The sequence below is a fragment of the Podarcis melisellensis genome (assembly GCF_964234715.1).
Source record: "Podarcis melisellensis genome assembly, chromosome: 8".
Lineage (NCBI taxonomy): Eukaryota > Metazoa > Chordata > Lepidosauria > Squamata > Lacertidae > Podarcis > Podarcis melisellensis.
The window spans coordinates 83,309,485-83,331,675 of NC_138540.1; the positions used below are offsets into that span (position 1 = coordinate 83,309,485).

Here is a 22,191-nt window from a genome sequence, read left to right on the forward strand (position 1 = left end):
TTGTGTCTTCCAATACTTTGCAATGAGTATTCTTGCTGCTGTTGTGGCATACATAAAGAAAGTTCTATCCTTCTTTAACACCAATTGGCCGACCATGCCCAGGAGAAAGGCCTCTGGTTTCTTCAGGAAGGTATATTTAAATACCTTTTTCATTTCATTATATATCATCTCCCAGAAAGCCTTAATCCTTGGGCACGTCCACCAAAGGTGAAAGAATGTACCTTCATTTTCTTTACATTTCCAACATTTATTATCGGGCAAAGGATATATTTTTGCAAGCTTGACTGGTGTCATGTACCACCTGTATATCATTTTCATAATATTCTCTCTCAAGGCATTACATGCCGTGAATTTCATACCTGTGGTCCACAACTGTTCCCAGTCAGCAAACATAATGTTATGTCCAACATCTTGTGCCCAATTTATCATAGCAGATTTCACCGTTTCATCCTGAGTATTCCATTTCAACAGCAAGTTATACATTCTTGATAATATCTTAGTTTTGGGGTCTAACAGTTCTGTTTCCACCTGCAAAGGACTCTATAAGGGCTCTTGTGCTTCCAATAAGGGAATAAGGGCAGCTTTTCGTTTATTACAGAGGAAACCCTTTCTCCTGCAGCAGCTCTACTGCAAGGAAGTGGACCGTCAAGACTTCCTTTGTCTCGCCGCAAAAGGAAGAGTGTGTTGGAAAACAGGAAGCGTTTCTTGGCACAAATGGGCATTGCTACGTGTAAATGACCGGCTGCCAGATCAAGAGGTGGGCATTGCTGCTGGGTACTTGGGACACAGCCCCCTCCCCCCCAAAAAAATTTGCACATGCCAATTATAAACTTGGGCTGACTTTCAGAGTGGGTGGGGGGAACAAACTCTCAACCATGAGTAGGCAAAATAAGGTCCGGGGGCCGGATCTGGCCCAATCGCCTTCGAAATCCGGCCCGTGGACAGTCCGGGAATCAGTGTGTTTTTACATGAGTAGAATGTGTGCTTTTATTTAAAATGCATCTCTGGATTATTTGTGGGGCCTGCCTGGTGTTTTTACATGAGTAGAATGTGTCCTTTTACAGTGGTACCTCAGGTTACATACGCTTCAGGTTACAGACTCCGCTAACCCAGAAATAGTGCTTCAGGTTAAGAACTTTGCTTCAGGATGAGAACAGAAATCGTGCAGTGGCGGCGCAGCAGCAGGAGGAGGCCCCATTAGCTAAAGTGGTGTTTCAGGTTAAGAACAGCTTCAGGTTAAGTACGGACCTCCGGAACGAATTAAGTACTTAACCTGAGTTACCACTGTATTTAAAATGCATCTCTGGGTTATTTGTGAGACCTGCCTGGTGTTTTTACATAAACAGAATGTGTGCTTTTATTTAAAATGCAACTCTGGGTTGTTTGTGGGGCATAGGAATGCGTTCACCCCCCAAAAAAAAATAGTCTGGCCCCCCACAAGGTCTGAGGGACAGTGTACCGGCCCCCGGCTGAAAACGTTTGCTGACCGCTGCTCTTAACTATCAAGGCTTGCTTCTTAGCTCTAAGGGGCCAGGAAGATTTTCTGGGCCCTGGACACTGGATATCAACATACTTCAAGTCATGCTGGATCACACCAATGGCCCATCAGTATCCTGTTCTCACAGTGGCCAACAGATGCCTGTGAGAACCCTTTCCCTTCCTATGTTCTTGTTGTTTAGTCGTTTAGTCGTGTCCGACTCTTCGTGACCCCCTGGACCAGAGCACACCAAGCACTCCTGTCTTCCCCTGCCTCCCACAGTTTGGTCAAACTCATGCTGGTAGCTTTGAGAACACTGTCCAACCATCTTGTCCTCCGTCGTCCCCTTCTCTTTGTGTCCTCCATCTTTCCCAACATCAGGGTCTTTTCCAGGGAGTCTTCTCTTCTCATGAGGTGTCCAAAGTCTTGGAGCCTCAGCTTCAGGACCTGTCCTTCCAGTGAGCACTCGGGACTTTCTATAACTTCCAGCAACTGAGATTCAAAAGTATTGCTGAATTTACCCATGGAGGCAGCGTTAGCAGCATGTGAGATCTTTACTGCTCTCTGTGAATTTGACAAATCCTCTTTTGAAGCCACCCTGGTTGGGGGAGCCCTCCCTGCCTCCTGTGGCAGTGAGTTCCATACAGTGGTACCTTGCAAGACGAATGCCTCGTAAGACGAAAAACTCGCAAGACGAAAGAGTTTTTCATTTTTTGAGTTGCTTCGCAAGACGAATTTCCCTATGGGTTTGCTTCGCAAGACGAAAACGTCTTGCAAGTTTGTTTTCTTTTTTCTTAAAACCGTTAATCCGTGCTTCGCAAGACAAAAAATTCGCAAGACGAAAAAACTCGCAGAACGAATTAATATCGTCTTGCGAGGTACCACTGTAGTTTAACTACACGTTGCATGAATAAGAACTTCCTTTTATCTATCCTGAATCTTCCAAGATTCAGTTTTACTGGATGCCTAGAAGTGGGGAGGGAAAAGAGAAATATGCAGCTGCCCCATACAGGGATCAAACCTGCAACCTTGGCGTGATCAACACTGCACTCTCTAACCACCTGAGCTCCCTTTGCCATTACATCACCAAGCACTTAGGAACACAGGAATACAGAAAGTTGCCTTAATGAAGGACCAGGTGCGCAGCCTGGGAGTCATTCTGGACTCACAGCTGTCCATGGAGGCGCAAGTCAATTCTGTGTCCAGGGCAGCTGTTTATCAGCTCCATCTGGTGCGCAGGCTGAGACCCTACCTGCCCGGAGACTGTCTTGCCAGAGTGGTGCATGCTTTAGTTATCTCCCGCTTGGACTACTGCAATGTGCTCTAAGTGGGGCTACCTTTGAAGGTGACCCGGAAACTACAACTAATCCAGAAAGCGGCAGCTAGACTGGTGACTGGGAGCGGCTGCCGAGGCCACATAACACCGGTCTTGAAAGACCTACACTTGCTCCCAGTACATTTCCGAGCACAATTCAAAGTGTTGGTGCTGACCTTTAAAGCCTTAAACGGCCTTGGTCCAGTATACCTGAAGGAGCATCTCCACCTCCATCGTTCTGCCCGGACACTGAGGCCTTCTGACGGTTCCCTCGCTACGAGAAGCCAAGTTACAGGGAACCAGGCAGAGGGCCTTCTCGGTAGTGGCACCCACCCTGTGGAACATCCTCCCGCCAGATGTCAAAGAGAAAAATAACTACCAAATTTTTAGAAGACATCTGAAGGCAGCCCTGTTTAGGGAAGCTTTTAATGTTTAGCAGATTATTGTATTTTAGTGTTTCGTTGGAAGCCGCCCAGAGTGGCTCGGGAAACCCAGCCAGATGGGCGGGGTATAAATAATAAATTATTATTATTAATCGTGGACCATCTTTCTCATTATTGTCTACACTGATTGGCAGCAGCTCTCAAGGGTTTTGGGCGAGGATTTTGGGCAGGGGGTCTCTCTTAATACCTGCAGATGGCAGGGATTAAACCTGAGCATCATATGATCACAGGCTCTCTATCCCGGTGCAGAATGAGTGCATCGAAGACAGAGGGAAAAAGAGAGAGAGAGAGAGAGAGAGAGAGAGAGAGAGAGAGAGAGAGAGAGAGAGAGAGAGAGAAAGAGAGAGAATCTTGACTGCAAAAGTACCTCTGGTTAACATGGTGGCAGCATTGTACATTAAAATAATAATAATAATAATTCAACAATCTTTATTACGGTCCAGAGACCCAACAAATCATTAGAAAGCAATACACAATTCATACAGCCTACCTCCAGGTTAAACAAGCATTTTGTTCAGAATATAGGGATCATTGGTTCTTGCAACCACCGATAAAAGCTTTGCCACTGCTAATGTTCTAGCGTTTGTCCTGTCTTCCAATAGGAACCTGACATAGTGAGCCTCTGATTTTCCCGGGAAAGGTACCAGCAAGGTGCAACAAAATATGTTTTACGGAATCGATGTCTTGAGCACACGAGCAAAGTCTGTCCTGGTAGGGAACTCCTCTCAACCTGCCATCCAACACTGCAGAAGGAAAGACGTTTAGTCTGGCTTTGGTGAAAAGCCTTCGACAGTTTGGTACTGTCAGGTAATAATACTACTAATACTACTAATACTAATAATAATACTTCCCCCCCTGCAAACTGCAAGCGCAACAAGCTTCTAGTCCTCTGCGACTTCTTTCTCTAAGGCAGCCTCTACCTTCTTCTGAGGCCCTGTCATTATGCAGATTGGTGTAGTGAAAATCTACCTGGAAATTCCTCGCTGGGTGGGGACCAGGTGAGGTTAACTCAGGTGAAATGTGAGCACTTTGTCTAGGCTCAGAGGTTCCCTTGTTTTTTTTTAAATCCCCGCCTTCCCACGCGGGTTGGGTTTTGGCATAAAGAACCGAAAGAGGAGTGGGTGGAGGCCGGGGATTGCCAGCAGAGAGCGCTCTTGCACGACGTGCTGATCGAATGAGTGTAGCCGGCGGAGAAAACAGGGAGTCGTCTCCAGCAGCGAGGGAATTTTGGGATTTTCCTCATCCCCGCTGTCGTCGACTCCCAATTAGGTTTGACAGCTGCTGGCACGGTGTCGAAAGACAGGATCAGGCTTCCACGCCCTTACACCACAACTGGAGAGGCTACGGGGCAGAGACTCCGCTCAGCCTTTCCCGAATCCTGGAGAGAGGAGTCCGGATCTTCCTGCAAACCAACTATGAGCAAAGAGGGTCTGCGTCCAGCCCCGATACCCACCCAATGCAAACTGGAAGGATCTGCAACCCTTGCGGGGCAGAGACCGTCGCCTTTCTCTCCGACTTCTTAAACGGAGGGCAAAATAAAGGCAGCAGTTAGTCGCCTTTTAAAGAGAGGCGAGCCAGGGGGTCCAAACTAACTTGCAAACCAAATCTCCCTCCCCGAATGAGTTGACTAAGAGACGGCCGACATGCACTCTGCACGCGCTCAGGGGCACTCTTTCTCACATGCGCCCAAGGCTGGTTTTTCCGGACACCCCCCTCCCTGCCCCGCAGTGCGCGCTGAGCCCCAGTTTCGCTCGCCAGCGCCGCATCTCGCCTCCTTCCTCTCGGCGCGCTCCCCGGTGCCTCTCCAGCCGTTCCGGATCCACTCCGGAGCGGCGGGGCGGGGTGTCGTGACTTCATCGCCGCCGCCCGCCATTGGCGCCCTGCCTTGTCACTCAAGGCACTTCCTTCTCGGGGTGGAGGTGGGGGGGGAAGGCGAGGGGAAAGAAAAGCGAGAGAGGCAGAGAAAAGTTTGTTGGCGCATCAGGAGCGCACGGTTTCGCCGGTGGCCTTTGGAGACGCGCGCGCAAAGCGCACGAAGGCGCACCGTCGGGCAGCAGGCAAGCGGGCGCTCCAGCCTCCATCCATGTGAGACCCTCCCCGGTTTGCGGGGTGGGAGGTGGCGGGGAGACTCCGGCGACCGACGCCGCCACCACCACGATGGCCTCTCCTCCCGGCCGCTCCTCGTCCTGCTCTCCAGCCCCAATGTCCCCGGCAGCGGGAGCAGCAACAGCCCCCGAGCCGGCGCCGGCTCCGTCGTGCGCCCTGGCCGGCGCCTCGCCTTGCCACGGCGTCTCCTTCCAGATCCAGATCGGGCTGACCCGCGAGTTCGTCCTGCTCCCCGCATCTTCCGATCTCGCCCACGTCAAGCAACTGGCGTGCTCCATCGTGGATCAGAAGGTGCGCAAGGCGGGGGGGAGGGGGGGTTGGCGGCAGGGGGTTCGCCATGGGGCTGTGGTTGGGGGAGAGCAAGAGATCTCCGTCGGGGGAAGTCTCTAAAGCCTGGGGGGGGGCTGGGATGGTGAATGCGTAACTCGTGTGTCTTTGTTGTTGTTTGATCTTTACTCCGGGTTAATAACTCCGGATTAACTGGAGAGGCGAGCCTATCGCGGCTGCGTGGATGCTTTGGGTTGCTTTACGTTTTGTATTTGGTCAGAGGCTGTGCGCAGCTCAGTCGGTAGAGCAGGCTTGAGTTCAGGGTTGTGGGTTCTAGTCCCATGTCGGGCGAGAGATTCCTGCAATTCAGGGGGTTAGACTAGATGACCCTTGTGGTCCCTTCCGAGTCCACAATTCTGTGATTCTGTCTCAATGGTCTAAGGCAATATTTTGGATAACGCGTTATCCACGTGCTCCCTGGTTGGGTCATGTATGCAAGATAATGGGCTGCTTTGCTTATAATAGTGTAACAAATATTGAAAAAACCTGAAAGAACGCCAGGTTAGCTACTGCAGTTTTCGGCCACGAATGCCTTCCATTCCTGAAGTTTTGTGCTGGCCATGAACAGGATGTGGGGACCTTTTATTCCTCTCCGGTCGGTGAGCACTGAAGCGTGGTAAGAATTACGTGGTACTTTGGCATCAAAAGGGAAGCATGGTACATGTCATGGCATCTGTTTGCAGTCCCTCCCTCGCTGCAGATTCTCCTGGCGCTAGTCGAAGCCAGTTTGCTGGGTGGGAGCTGCCTCCACTTTGAAAAAAATAAATACAGTGGTACCTCGGGTTACAGACGCTTCGGGTTACAGGCTCAGAAATGGTACCTCGGCTTAAGAACTTTGCTTCAGGATGAGAACAGAAATCGCAGCGGGAGGCCCCATTAGCTAAAGTGGTACCTCAGGTTAAGAACAGTTTCAGGTTAAGAACAGACCTCCAGAATGAATTAAGCTCTTAACCCGAGGTACCACTGTAAATCCATCCCTGCTTTGATACAGGTGTCACAGAACATCATCACCACCAAGCCTGTGGCAAAGTCTCGTGAGACTGGATGAAGTCTCACGAGATTTCTTTTTGCGCCTTCTGAAGACTAGGGGGGAGCCTTGCCACTTATGGGCAGCCCTCCTCTCTCGGTCTGTGAGCGGTTCCTGCCTGGCTTCGGGCTCTGGCGAGCTCAGCCGAGTGCCAGTGGCCAGGGAGTGGCCAGTTGACCGGTAGCCACTGCTCCCTTTCATTTCCATTCAGAGCACAGCCTTAGAAGCCATCGGTGCGCCTTGGTCCAGCTGGCAGAATGCCAGCCTGGCTGCAGGGCACCGGGGCGGGCAGAAGCTATAAAGTGCCAAGGTGGAGCTTGTATGGGGGGGCACCAGTTTTGCTGCCCTTGCTAACCCACAACCAAAGACACACTGAAAGTGCATAGCCTCCACAAGAATCCTGGGAACCGTAGCTCTGCAATTCTGGCAAACTACAGTTTCCAGGGTTCCCTGGGGTAAGCCATGCGCTTTATGCGATTCGACTGTGACCCTTGCGGTCATGCTTCGTGTCTTACCTCTCTTTCGTATTCTTTGGCAGCAAAATAAATTGCAAGCTCCTTGGGGCAGCGACCTTGTGGAGGTGTTTCTTTTTTAAAAAGTGCATTTACTCTGCAAAGGCAGATGTGCTGCGTAAGATGAATAAAGAGGGAGCCTCGCATCTGAAGGGCCACAGTGTGGGTGCTGTGATTTCATTACTCACATGGCAACTGCGGTGTGGTGATTTGTGTGTGTGCGTTTTATTGTGTGTGTCGTGGGCCTGCCCAGCCCTTTGTGTATACTGGAGGCTGTTTGTGTACGGTTCATATCCAGCTGTGTGTTTATCTGTAGGTAAACACTGCTGTTTGTATGTGTACGACGTTGGAGGCCTTGTGCACAGACACACTTTATCTGTCCCCGCAAAGGTCTTTCGGGAACAACAGTTGGCATTAGAATCATAGAACCGTAGAGTCGCAAGGGACCCTGAGGGTCATCCAGATCCAACCCCCTGCGATGCAGGAATCTGGGCTAAAGCAGCCATGACAGATGGCCGTCCAACCTCTGCTTAGAAACTTCCAAGGAAGTCCACAACCTTCCCGAGGGAGACTTTTCCACTGTCGAACAGCTCTTACTGTCAGAAAGCTCTTCTGTCGGAATCTCCTTTCTTGTAATGTGAAGCCATGGGTTCGAGTCCTACCCTCCAGAGCAGGCGAAAACAAGCCTGTGGCCCCGCAGGTGGCATTGGGCTCCCATCATGACTGGCCATGACTGGGGGGGGGGTCACCGGTTTCCCCCTGCCTCATGTACTAATGTCTGTCGATCAGCTGTTTGGCAAGGGCAGGCCGAGTAAAATAATAATAATAATATAATAAAAATTTATTTATATCCCGCCCTCCCCAGCTGAAGCCGGGCTCAGAGCAGCTAACAACAGTAAAGTAACACTTCATTCTAAAATCAATTCAAAATCAAATTAATGGCAACCATTGGGCTAGAGTTCTGTGAGGATTACCAAAGGAGGGGGTCAGACTGTGCCCTGGCCAAAGGCCTGGTGGAACAGCTCTGTCTTGCAGGCCCTGTGGAAAGATGTCAAGTCCCGCAGGGCCGTGGTCTCTTGTGACAGAGCGTTCCACCAAGTCGGGGCCACAGCTGAAAAAGCCCCGGCTCTGGTTGAGGCCAGCCTAAGCTCCCTGTAGCCCGGGACCTCCAAGATGTTTTTGTTTGAAGACCGTAAGGTCCTCTGTGGGACATACCAGGAGAGGCGGTCCATACATTTAAAGCACCCTGATATACCACTTTAAACAGCCCTGGCTTCCCCCAAAGAATCCTGGGAGTTGTAGTTTAAGGGTGCTGAGAGTTGTTAGATCACCCATATTCACAGAGCTGCAGTCTTCAGAGTTACCTGAACAGAGGGAATTATTGATAGACCGCTCTGCGAATTGTAGCTCTGCGAACCCCTGACCCATTTCAGCTCCTTTAACAAACTACACTTCCCAGGATCCTTTGGGGCAAACTGTTTAAACTGGCATCACAGTGCTTTAAATGCATGTGGCCAGAATCTAGCCCACTTTTTAAAATGAGAGGTGCTGGGGCTTAAGGCCGCGCCTGTACAGGCCCTCTTTCAAAATTCAGACAGGCAGAGATTGGTGATAGGTCTCTCTGAGGTAGGTGAGAGGGACCTTAACGCATGCTCAGAGGCACTCTTGTTTTGCATGCTCTCAAGGCTGGATGAGGCGGAAGTTAGTTCTGAGCTGTGTGGGGAATCCTGGCGAACCCATTACATAAATAAATATACGAATTTCTAATCTTCAGGGGGTAAGTACCACTAGTTTCCTAGGCCGAAAGAGCACCTCCGTCCCATTCGTACGAGGCTGACACCTGCAAATTTGGGGGAACCCCTGGGGTTTGAGCAATCTTTTTCTTGCGGGGGGAACCGCCCCAAAGACGGACAAAACCTCAAACTGAGAGGAAGGGAGCAAGCAATGGAGTCGCTGGAATCCTGCAGTAACTCAGCACTGCAACATTCTGTCGCAGTTCCCTTTCCTCACAGCCGTAATATTTACATAGCTCTTTTTGAGTCGCGCTTTGCATAAACGATCTCGATAATCTTTGCAACGGTCTTGCAAGATAGGGTCAGGCGGGCTATCGTTCCCGAAGTGAAGGGGACGTGAGACTCATACAGAGAATAGCGGTTTCTCCAAAGGCCACGTACCGCATCTGTGGCTGAGAGATGGGTGATGTGGCGATGTGGCTGCCTGGACTCTTTCCCCTCCTCTCCCAGCCGGTCCAGGGCCCCTCGTGCTATATATACAAGTATTTTATGTTTCAGCAAAGGAGCGGAAACAGCAGCCAAAACGCTGGCTGCCTCTCTCCCCTCTGAGCAGGAAAGGGAAGTGTCCCTGGTTCCGAGAGGCCGAGCGATAATCTTTGGGATGTCTACAGGATGGGAGCGTCCCTTGTCCACATCCTTTAGGAAACTTGGAAGCATCCTTGCCAGGGAGAGTTAAGTCAAGCCGGGTATTAAGAAACAGGCAAGCCTTCTCCTCTGAGTCACACAGACCCTTCTGCCATCCCAAACTGCAGATTTGCAGCTGAGAAACTGTGGAACTCCCTGCACCAGTTTCTAGAAACTAGAAGGAGTGGAGATTTGCTTGGGTACTGCAAGCTCTTCTACGTTCTTAATGTCCATTCTGGTCTTTTTGCTCCAAACTATTCCGTAAACTTCATTCTCTAACACTGGGCACTATTCCATGCTTTTAAAAAACCCCATCTCAAATCAATAATATCAAAGTTCCGCCCTTAGGCAATCTGAACTCTGGGTTATGCAGATTGAAAGTCAATTTGCATAATCTTTTCTATTTTGCATGTTAACTTCCCTTTTTCTCGCTCATTCATTCTGATTGTAGTTGTCATGGGGAGAGCTGAAGGCACCTCCTGCTACTAAAAAACTTGCTCAACCACCTTCCTGGCTTTTGCAATGTCTGTTAGCTTTCCATGAGGACTAGAAACCTGCTTCTTGTTGGCTTGAATTGAGGCTGAGGTTCTTGGGAAGCTGGATCCTGTCTCCGCTGCCACATTCTGGGCTCGTCTAAAGCCCTGCAGACAACTAAACTTCCTTAGTTCATTCTCTGCGTGGTCCATCTCTGCAATCTCTATTTTAGGGAGGCAAGGCATTTTGTAAATGTGAGCCACCACCAAGGAGGCCCTGTCACCAGCACCTGTCAATCATATCTCCAGTAGAGACAGGGCAGGAAGGAGGGCTTTAGAAGCTCATCTTAACACCAGGGCAGGTTCACCCGGGCAAAAGCCAGTGTCTCTGTTCTTCAGTCCTGATCATTGCTTTGAAGCAAGCAAAGGGGCAACACAGAAGAAGGCGCTTTTGAGCATGTGCAGAATTTTGGAGGGCTAGGCTTTGGGGAAATATTGAGGGGCAGGAAGAGGTTTACAAACTGTCCTGGTCTGTTTTTTGGCCTCGGCAGCGTCCTCCCCCCCCCCCGCTCAAATGAGGCAGGCTTATTCAGGGGGTGCCCAACAGACTGTGGAGCATGTGCAGAGCTCTGATCTCCCAACAGATTGGCTGGAGGACTCAGGAGAAAGAGCCAGGGATCTGCAGTCGCTGTGTGCCCAATTCACATCTGTTTGAGTCCTGAACGTGCGGGAAGTGAATTCTAATCCTGCTTCCCCGTATATCATTTGGGAGGGCCGCTTCCCTACCATCCATTTAAAGCACTCTTACGCTGCATTAAACCGTCGTGGAGAATCCTAGGATCTGTATGTGATGACCTTGCAGAGCTACAATTCCCAGCACCCTAAAACTACAGTTCCCAGGATTCTTCACGACAGCTAAAGTGGCATAAAGGTAAAGGTCGCTTCTGGCAAACCAGAGCAGCGCACGGAAACACTGTTTACCTTCCCGTTGGAGCAGTACCTATTTATCTCCTTGCACTTTGACGTGCTTTCGAACTGCTAGGTTGGCAGGAGCAGGGACCGAGTGACGGGAGCTCACCCCGTTGCGGGGATTCGAACCGCCGACCTTCTGATTGGCAAGTCTTAGGCTCTGTGGTTTAACCCACAGCGCCACCCTAAAGTGGCATAAGAGGGCTTTAAATCTGAGGTGTGGATGTCCTCCTTTGGGAGGGCTTTGGGAAGCGTTTAAAATCAAAGGGAGATGGCGTCTGCCAACAGCGGTCTCGCTGCTTTTAACACTGACAGCTTGGCTACGCGTTGAACTTCCATGTTGCGAGGCAGTCTACCTCTGAATTCCAGGTGCTGTCTTGGGAGCAAGAATTCCTGGCGCCGAGGACCCGCAGAGCACACCCGCACCCCACGTTTCAAAGCGTGTAGTCTCCCCTTAGTCCTGGGAACTGTAGCTCACCCATCCCAGAACTACAATCCCCAGCGCCCTTAAGATTCCCAGGATTCTGGGGTTTTTTTTTGGGGGGGGAGCTTTAAATGTGTGCTGTAGCTGTGACCCTTTTGCGCATTTCTTCTCCTCCACTGTCTTCTCTGCTCGCAGAACTACAATTCCCAGGATCCCTGAGATTCCTGCCTTGCAGGGGATTGGACCAGATGAACCGTGGGGTCCCTTCCAACTTGACAATTCTATGATATTTTTTGTGGGGGGAGAGAAGCCGGGTGCTTTATAAAAGTATGCTGTGGTTTCACCCACATGCTGTTAGTATGCTGTTAGTTTCACCCACCGAGGCAATGTTCCTGTTCCTGTGCCCTTCGTTTATTTTGGGATACAGCACCCCTATGACAACATGATGTCCCCATCCTTTTGTTGTTGTTGTTGTTTAGTTGTTTAGTCATGTCCGACTCTTCGTGACCGCATGGACACACCAGGCACTCCTGTCTTTCACTGCCTCAAGCAGTTTGGTCAAACTCATGCTGGTCGCTTCGAGAACACTGTCCCACCATCTCGTCCTCTGTGGTCCCCTTCTCCTTGTGCCCTCCATCTTTCCCAGCATCAGGGTCTTTTCCAGGGAGTCTTCTCTTCTCATGAGATGGCCAAAGTATTGGAGCCTCAGCTTCAGGATCTGTCCTTCCAGTGAGCACTCAGGGCTGATTTCCTTAAGAATGGAGAGGTTTGATCTTCTTGCAGTCCATGGGACTCTCAAGAGTCTCCTCCAGCACCATAATTCAAAAGCATCCATTCTTCGGCGATCAGCCTTCTTTATGGTCCAGCTCTCACTTCCATACATCACTACTGGGAAAACCATAGCTTTTACTATATGGACCTTGGTTGGCAAGGTGATGTCTCTACTTTTTAAGATGCTGTCTAGGTTTGTCCTTGCTTTCCTCCCAAGAAGCAGGCGTCTTTTAATTTCGTGACTGCTATCACCATCTGCAGTGATCATGGAGCCCAAGAAAGTAAAATCTCTCACTGCTTCCATTTCTTCCCCTTCTATTTGCCAGGAGGTGATGGGACCAGTGGCCATGATCTTCGTTTTTTTGATGTTGAGCTTCAGACCATATTTTGCGCTCTCCTCTTTCACCCTCATTAAAAGGTTCTTTCATTCCTCCTCATTTTCAGCCACCAAGGCTGAAATAATATGCGTCTTTCCCAGCCAGTCTGTTTCTTCATGTTTCTCGTCTTTCTAGAATTTCAGCTTGGACTGAGGACGGGAATGACCAGAATTGACTTATTAGAGTGTTTTCTTCTGTAGAGAAATTGTTGCTGAAATAATAGTGTGTGTGAACTCCTTGGGGCAGAGACCTACGTGTCTCTCCCTCTGTTTCCGTTCCTTTGCATTGCTCTGTCAACAATAATGCAGGGTATTTTTAATTTTGGGGGTGGGCTGTGCAGGAATAACATTGCCCCCTGGCTCTGGGTACCTGTTGCTTAGATGCGGGGAAGGCCTTGGGGTTTTTTCCTCCTCCTCCTCCTCCTCGCACCTGGGGCCGCCTTGTCCTTCTCCATCTTGGCTCTCGCTTTGAATAGAGGGCTGTTCCCTCTTGCATGACTCACAAACAGGCAGCTCTTTCTCTTGGGCTCACCCTGGCTTGGCTGCCTTTATTGCCTGCTATTATTGAGGCCGTTTCCTGCCCGCCAGGAACACTTTGGGCTGCCGGGAGAGGAGGTTCAGGAGGGAAGTGCGTGACTCAGGCCCTTAACTGCTGCCTCGCTGGGCCCAGGTGCCCCAGGGTGGCGGATTCGAGAGCCGCTTCCTCCCAGCCTTTCTCCCCCACCTGGGAAAGCCCTGGGTGGAGTTTCCCTGCCCCTGCTATACCTGAGCATACTGGGTAGACGAGCTCATGCAGAGTTTCATAAAGGCATAGAATCTTAGAGTTTCCGAGCTGGAAGGGGTACCCAAAGGCCATGTAATCTGACCCCTTCCAGGACCTGAATAATAATAATAATAATTTATTATTTATACCCCGCCCATCTGGCTGGGTTTCTCCAGGCACTCTCGGCGCCTTCCAACAGAATATTAAAATAAAACAACCGATTAAACATTAAAAGCTCCCCTAAACAGGGTTGCCTTCAGATGTCTTCTAAAAATCTGGTACAGTGGTACCTCGGGTTAAGAACTTAATTCGTTCCGGAGGTCCGTTCTTAACCTGAAACTGTTCTTAACCTGAAGCACCACTTTAGCTAATGGGGCCTCCCGCTGCTGCCGCGCTGCCGGAGCACAATTTCTGTTCTCATCCTGAAGCAAAGTTCTTAACCCGAGGTAAATTTTCTGGGTTAGCGGAGTCTGTAACCTGAAGCGTATGTAACCTGAGGTACCACTGTAGTTGTTTTTCTCTTTGACATCTGGTGGGAGGGCGTTCCACAGGGCGGGTGCCACTACCGAGAAGGCCCTCTGCCTGGTTCCCTGTAACTTGGCTTCTCGCAATGAGGGAACCGCCAGAAGGCCCTCGGCACTGGACCTCAGTGTCCGGGTAGAATGATGGAGGTGGAGACGCTCCTTCAGGTATACTGGACTGAGGCCGTTTAGGGCTTTAAAGATCAGCACCAACACTTTGAATTGTGCTCGGAAACGTACTGGGAGCCAGTGCAGGTCTTTCAAGACCGGTGTTATATGGTCTCGGTGGCCGCTCCCAGTCACCAGTCTAGCTGCCGCATTCTGGATTAGTTGTAGTTTCCGGGTCACCTTCAAAGGTAGCCCCACATAGAGCGCATTGCAGTAGTCCAAGCGGGAGATAACCAGAGCATGCACCACTCTGGTGAGACAGTCTGCGGGCAGGGAGGGTCTCAGCCTGCGTACCAGATGGAGTTGGCAGAGAGCTGCCCTGGACACAGAATTAACTTGTGCCTCCATGGACAGCTGTGAGTCCAGAATGAGTCCCAGGCTGCGCACCTGGTCCTTCATTAAGGCAACTTTCTGTATTCCTGTGTTCCTAAGTGCTTGGTGATGTAATGGCAAAGGGAGCTCAGGTGGTTAGAGAGTGCACCTGGTCCTTCAGGGGCACAGTTACCCCACTCAGGATCAGGAAGTACCCCACACCCTCCCGCCCTCAGTCTAACCCTTTGCAGCCATGAAAGAGAATCGCAGAATAAGAAGACCCAGCTGCTGGTTCAAGCCAGTCTCCTGTTCTCACAGTGGCCAACCGGGTGCCCGTAATGGGAAGCCACTCAGATTGGTGGTCATTGCTGCCTCAAGTGTGAGTGAGTTCCATAGGTTAACCATGCGCCTTGTGAAAAAGGACTTCTGACCTGAATCTTCCAGCATTCAGTTTCATTGCATGCCCACAGCTTCTAGCGTTAGCAGAGAGGGAGGGAAAACTCTCCTCTGCCCAGTTTCGTCATGCCAGGCTTTTTCCTCTGCCCAGTTTCGTCATGCCTGTTGCTTTTTCCTCGCCATCTCTCCAAACCACTGGTTCTCAGCTTCCCCACCCCACCTTTGGGCCACACTTTCAGAATACCGTATTTTTCCGTGTACAGTGGTACCTCGGGTTAAGTACTAAATTCGTTCCGGAGGTCAGTTCTTAATCTGAAAATGTTCTTAACCTGAAGCACCACTTAAGTTAATGGGGCCTCCTGCTGCTGTCGCGCCACCAGAGCACGATTTCTGTTCTTATCCTGAAGCAAAGTTCTTAATCTGAAGCACTATTTCTGAGTTAGCGGAGTCTGTAGCCCGAAGCATATGTAACCCGAGGTACCACTGTATAAGACTAGGCTTTCCCCTTAAAAAATAATGTCCAAAATTTGGGGGTGTCTTATACACGGGGACCATCTCCCCCCATTTTCTTAAATCAGAGTCCCCCAAAATAGGGGACTTCTTATACATGGGGACGTCTTATAGATGGGAAAATACGGTATTTTTTTTTATTCTAGCCACACCCATTTTCAATAAAAAAATTCCTTCCAGTAGCACCGTAGAGACCCACTAAGTTTGTTATTGGTATGAGCTTTCGTGTGCATGCACACTTCTTCAGATACACTTCTTTTTCAATCGATAGCTGTGCTTGATTTGAACCTAGAGCACAACTGCTTTATAAGAAGACGATACGTGAGCCTATTACATACGTACCTTAAATATCTGTACAACTCAACGTGTGAGCATGCAGTATGATCCCTTGATGTTCTTGCCCTCGTTTTGGAAAGATATTGATCCATTTTTTGCAAATTAAAAAACAAACATTTTGATACTAGACTATACTGAAATGATTAAATGCCACTTTTGCCCGTTGCTGAATCTTCCTGTCACACCTTTTGAGAACTAAAAATAAATAAATCCCAAACTTTGCAACCTTTGTTTATAGAGGAATCACTCTGCCCCCTTGATCAATCATTTCCTGGAAGCTGGATGCAGCCTTGATCAGAATCAGAACCGGAGGCACTCTAACCACCACCCAAAGCTTTGTACAGATATTGTGCCCAACTCGCGGCTGGGCATCCTTTGCCCTGCAACCTGGGCACACGACCCGCAGCTGGAGAGCTTGGTGGGAAAGCCCGTCTCAGCGCTCTCCTTGCAGCAGCTACGCCCTCCTGCCTGTCCCTCTTGCCCGGTGTTTGGTGGTAAAGGGACCCCTGACCATTAGGTCCAGTCGTGACCCACTCTGGGGTTGCGGCGCTCATCTCGCTTTACTGGCCGAAGGAGCCGGCGTACAGCTTCCGGGTCATGTGGCCAGCATGACTAAGCCGCTTCTGGAGAACCAGAGCAGCGCACGGAAACGCCGTTTACCTTCTCGCCGGGGTGGTACCTATTTATCTACTTGCACTTTGACGTGCTTTTGAACTGCTAGGTGGGCAGGAGCAGGGACCGAGCAACAGGAGCTCACCCCGTGGTGGGGATATGAACCGCCGACCCTCCGATCGGCAAGCCCTAGGCTCTGTGGTTTAACCCACAGCGCCACCCGCGTCCCTGTTTGGTGGTAGGGTGCCCCTGTACGGGGCTAGACATCAGCCAGGTGAGTTTTGGGGCTAGCACAGGTCCCATTGCGACCACACCAAGATGCCGGACTGGCGACTGGGGAAAGCCAAGTGCAGGGGGGGTCAGCAACCTTTTTCAGCAGGGGGCCGGTCCACTGTCCCTCAGTCCTTGTGGGGGGCCCGACTATATTTTTTAGGGGGAAAGAACGAATTCCTATGCCCCACAAAAAACCCAGAGATGCATTTGAAATAAAAAGCACACATTCTACTCATGTCAAAACACGCTGATTCCTGGACCGTCCGTGGGCCAGATTTAGAAGGGAGATTGGGCCGGATCCTGCCTACCCATGGCCTACCCATGGCCAGATGTGTCCCTTAGAGAAGAATCTGAAATATTTCCCTCGAAGCTTGGATTCGTTTTGTTCCGGATGGTTTGAATGTGTTGAGAATCGCTTTCAGATTTGTTCTTTAAAATACACAGCGGTGTAGAAATATTCATAATAAATTCCATTGCAAAAAATGCAACAACCCAACAGCGCCGGGACCAGGCATCCCCAATCTTCGGCCCTCCAGATGTTTTGGACTACAATTCCCATCATCCCTGACCACTGGTCCTGTTAGCTAGGGATCATGGGAGTTGTAGGCCAAAACATCTGGAGGGCTGCAGGTTGGGGATTTTTGGCCCTAGACACTCTGTTGCGGTGACCCCAAAATAGGCCGATTAGATTATGTATCTTGAGTTTCTCACACTACCCCTGTACCTGGAACTTCCATTCCTGGTGGCATAATGAGATCAGTACAGTGGTGCCTCGCAAGACGAAAAACCCACAAGACGAAAGGGTTTTTCGGTTTTTGCGACGCTTCGCTAGACGATTTTCCCTATGGGCTTGCATCGCAAGACGAAAGCCCATAGGGAAATCTCGGGGACCTTTTTTTAAATGCTGGCGGTGGGGAGCAAAGCCTTTCCCCCCCCCCTCCAGACTTCAGAAGAGGTCCAGGAAGGCCGGCGGGGGCGAAAGGCTTTGCTCCCCACCGCCAGCATTTTAAAAGCGGTCCGGGATAGCAGGGAATCGCTTCCCGCTATCCCGGACGGCTTTTGAAGGCAGGCGGGGGGAGCAAAGACTTTTGCCCCCCGCCCGCCTTGGGAAGAGGTCCAGGACCTCTTCCCAAGGCAGGCGGGGGGCAAAAGTCTTTGTCCCCCTGCCTGCCTTCCCGGGGGCTTTTAAATTGCCCCGGGACAGCTGAGAATTCCTCCGCTGTTCCGGGGCGATTTTAAAATGCTGGCGGGCAGCAGCGAAGGCTTTGCTGTCGCCCGCCAGCATTTTAAAAGCCCCCGGGACTGTCCTGGGAAGGCAGGCGGGGGGGAAGCAAAGACTTTCGCCCCCGCCAGCCTTCAGAAGAGGTCGGGGGACAGACTGTCCCCAGACCTGGTCTGAAGGCGGTTCGGTTTCCATAGGAACGCATTAATTGATTTTTAATGCATTCCTATGGGAAACCGTGCTTCGCAAGACGAAAAACTCGCAAGACGAAAAGACGTGCGGAACGAATTAATTTCGTCTTGCGAGGCACCACTGTATCTGAATTTTAGTATATTTGTTTTCCTTCATCCCTTCTCAGTCTGATGAGGACTATGCCGCTGTGGTAGGTTGAGGATTAGATTTTCAATATATATAACTCTGTGGGAAGCCTTGTGTGTTTTTGGAGACAACATCCAGGGGCCCCATTTCCCGCACCCAGGTCACATTAAATTGTGATTAATTTGAAAGGCTTAATTTAAATGCCTGCTCATCACTAAATTCATTCATATGCATGTAGTTTTCCTTCAGAATCACGTTCCTTAAAATTGGAACTTATCTTTTATAAGGGTTTTCCCCCGGTAACTATTTTTTAAATTGCAGTTTTAGAAAGGATTAGACAAAAGAGAGAGAGAGAGAGAAAAATATATAGGGGGCATTTTAAGCAACAAGAGGCAACAAGCGTCTTGTTCTGCATTATTTTAGAAATCATTCCAGGCTTGCATATTTAGAAGTATTTCAGCTCGATTTGATGCTAAGGCTCAGTTATTTGAATTCTAAATCATTATGTCCCTTCTAGCTGATCAGTCGTGGAACAGCTTGGAATTCATTTGCATAATGGAATATATTAGTGTTTCCTTCATGTCAGTGAAATCATGGCACCGCCTCACGCATCCTCTTATGTTTTGTTGTGAACCTCCCTGTGATCGTTGGATGAGGGTGGTGTACAAATTTAATAATAATAATAAGAATAAGAATAAGAATAATTTTTTATTTATACCCCGCCCTCCCCAGCCAAGGCCGGGCTCAGAGCGGCTTACAAGCAATAATAAAAACAAGATGAATGATTACAACTTAAAAACAAAAATAAAATACAACATTAAAATAATGGAACATTAAAATATTAAAATGTAACCTCATCGCAGGAGGAGAAGGGTAAGAAAGGGGGAAAAAAGAGAGGGAGGGAATCAAATTGGCTCCAAGCCAAAGGCCAGAAGGAACAACTCTGTCTTACAGGCCCTGCGGAAAGAAATCAGATCCCGCAGGGCCCTGGTCTCATGAGGCAGAGCGTTCCACCAGGCGGGAGCCAGTGTTGAAAAGGCCCTGGCTCTGGTTGAAGCCAATCTAACTTCCTTAGGGCCCAGGACCACTAATAAACCACCGGGGTCATCTAGTCCAGCCCGCTTCAATGCAGGGACATTTTTGCCCAATGTGGGTCTCAGACCCACGATCCTGAGATTAAGAATCTCATGCTCTACCAACTGAGCTATCCCAGCAGGCTGCTGTTAATGATAATAATAATAATAATAATAATAATGTTTTAATACAACTAGATTTTTAAACTATTATCTTTCATGTATTTTTAGCTTTTTTTTGCATTTTATCTGTGTTTTAATTTACGTAAGCCGCCTTGAGTGACTGGGAAAAGGGCAAGATGTTAATAGTAATAGTAGTAAATCAAATCATCATCATCATCATTATTATTATTATTATTATTATTATTATTATTATTATTATTTTATTCATTTTTTAATATATCATTTTCAACAGTCATTCAACATAGGTCACATCTCATACAGTTTTATTTGGACTTCCATCAACCACATCTGAAAATTTTCCAATTTTTTCACTTTAATCACATTTCTTAGTCTCACTATTGCTTTTAATTATCTTATCTATTGACTCTCTCATCATGGCCTTCCTTACAATATTTCCTATATTCCTCCTTACAAAACTTCTTGCAGTCCTGCTAGCGTCGTCTGTTGATTACAGTCGCTTTTCAAATAGTTCGCATATTTATTCCAGTCCCCTGAGAATCTCTGGTCCCGCAGGCTTCGAATCCTTCTTGTCATTTTACCTAATTCTGCGTAGTCCATTCATTTCATCTGCACATTCTCCTTTCGTCGGTTATTCTTCTTGTTTCCATTTCTGTGCCAACAATACACTTAGTAAATTAAATTATCTTGTGCCTGCTTCGTCAGGGATAGGTGGGATTTGCTTTCTGGGCAAAGAGTGTTTTTTTCTGGGATGCCCCCAAAACCCCTATTTCCTGCCACATACAGCGCAAGCTGCACTGGGGGATTATTGCGTTCCCTTACTCCACCCCCCAACTGCCTATATGTATTGATTATTATTATTATTGGGAATGGAGGATCAATGCCGCTCAACACTCCAACAGATCAAATAATGGCGGGTATGTGCCAACCGGGAGCCTTTGAGGAGCACGTACATCCTATCTCTACATCCTCTCTTGGCTTATGGCTTGGAAACTGGGAGAGTTTTTCCCCCATGCAATTTTTACAATGCGGTCTTAAGTGTGTTTATCCGTGCCGCTTGGGCTTGCTGGTCGAAAGGTCGGCGGTTCGAATCCCCGCGACGGGGTGAGCTCCCGTTGCTCGGTCCCTGCTCCTGCCAACCTAGCAGTTCGAAAGCACACCTGTGTAAGTAGATAAATAGGTACTGCTCCGGCGGGAAGGTAAACGGCGTTTCCATGCGCTGCTCTGGTTTCGCCAGAAGCGGCTTAGTCACGCTGGCCACATGACAGAGAAAAACTGTCTGTGGACAAACGCCGGCTCGCTTGGCCTGTAAAGCGAGATGAGCGCCGCAACCCCAGAGTCGTTCACGACTGGACTTAATTGTCAGAGGTCCTTTACCTCAACAAAGGTCCGTATAGTTAAAGCTATGCTTTTCCCAGTAGTGATGTATGGAAGTGAGAGCTGGACCATAAAGAAGGCTGATCGCCAAAGAATGGATGCTTTTGAATTATGGTGCTGGAGGAGACTCTTGAGAGTCCCATGGACTGCAAGAAGATCAAACCTCTCCATTCTTAGGGAAATCAGCCCTGAGTGTTCACTGGAAGGACAGATCCTGAAGCTGAGGCTCCAATACTTTGGCCACCTCATGAGAAGAGAAGACTCCCTGGAAAAGACCCTGATGCTGGGAAAGATGGAGGGCACAAGGAGAAGGGGACGACGGAGGACCAGATGGTTGGACAGTGTTCTCGAAGCTACCAGCATGAGTCTGACCAAACTGTGGGAGGCAGTGGAAGACAGGAGTGCCTGGCGTGCTCTGGTCCAGGGTGGTCACGAAGAGTCGGACACAACTAAACAACAACAGCAACAGAAGCATTTGCCGCTCTTTTAATGACACCCTCCCCCCAAAAGCGGCCACCTGAGGCAGTTGCCTCGCTCTGTCTAATGGTGGGGCCGGCTTCGTGTGGAAGCAAGACGTTCTGAAATCTGTGGTCAGTCTGTCTAAGGGAGCACCTTGGACTACAACTCCACATCAGCCTCAGCTAGCGCAATTGGGAGTTTTAGCTTGTGGAGGGTGATGGGAGTTGTAGTCCAATACAGACTGGCAAAAGCCGGAGATCACACAACTGAGAGTGGACCCCGTGGTTCTTTCTGCATTCACAACTGCAATTTCTGGTGGTGGGTTTTTAAGTTTTAACCTTTTTGTTGGTGCGCCTCTAATGAGTGCCATACCAGTGCAATTTCCCTGTGGCTTTCCCCAAAATGCTCTGGCCTTTAAGGACTCCCTGTTTTAGAGGAACTGAATTTTTGAAAAGTAAAGATCTTGCAGCAGTGGATTCCACAGTTTCCCCGGCACAAGTCATGGCTTGTTTGCTTACCTGTTTATTGCATTTCTATCCTGCCTTTTCTTCAAGTAGCTCAAGGTGATTCTGCCACTCCTCATTTAACCCTCACAACGACCCTGAGAGGTAGGTTAGGCTGAGAGGGATGTTGGTCACCCATCGATCTTCATGGCCGAGTGGGGATTTGAACCCTTGTCTCCTAGGTCCTAGTCAAACCCTCTAACCACTGAACCACCCTGAGTCTCACTTGCACTGTTTCAGAGGACCCGAAGGGAAAATCTTGTGGCAGTGAATTCCATAGGCTCCCCAGGATAAGGGTCGTTCTTATGCACATGATTTTTTTAAAAAGATGGTTAAGGGGGAGGGAGGAGGGATAGGAGCCAGTTCCTCTCGCTTGCGATGAAATCATAAAGATCTCTCTGCTTTAAGGAGGAAGGAAGGAGGAGTTCAGAGGTCAACTGAAACGAACAAAGCGTTTCAGATGGGGTACCTTTGAGAGTTAAAAATAACTGCCGGGATTTGCATAGCGTCTCACTACAACCAGAAAGCTTGAAAGGCTGAACGTTGCTCCTTCCCTGAGCTTGTGTGAAA

At 49.2% G+C, this 22,191-nt stretch overlaps 2 protein-coding genes and 1 long non-coding RNA gene across 4 annotated transcripts in view; 2 read left to right on the top strand and 1 right to left on the bottom strand.

The window, feature by feature from the left end:
* Positions 1-22,191, bottom strand: part of LOC309376262 — a 237,797-nt gene that overhangs the window by 53,738 nt on the left and 161,868 nt on the right. The window lies entirely within an intron of this gene.
* Positions 1-22,191, top strand: part of STRN4 (striatin 4) — a gene marked incomplete at its 5' end in the record, with an annotated part of 182,692 nt that overhangs the window by 45,516 nt on the left and 114,985 nt on the right. The window lies entirely within an intron of this gene.
* PRKD2 (protein kinase D2) overlaps positions 5,171-22,191 on the top strand; it is a 47,920-nt gene continuing 30,899 nt past the window's right edge. The window contains exon 1 of one of the 2 annotated variants that reach the window (XM_081921976.1): positions 5,171-5,632. In XM_081921976.1, the coding sequence (XP_081778102.1) occupies positions 5,393-5,632 (240 nt within the window). In that variant the 5' untranslated portion in view covers positions 5,171-5,392. Of the gene's footprint in view, positions 5,633-8,682; positions 8,834-22,191 lie in introns of those variants that run through there. The other variant, XM_081921977.1, reaches the window with a different exon arrangement.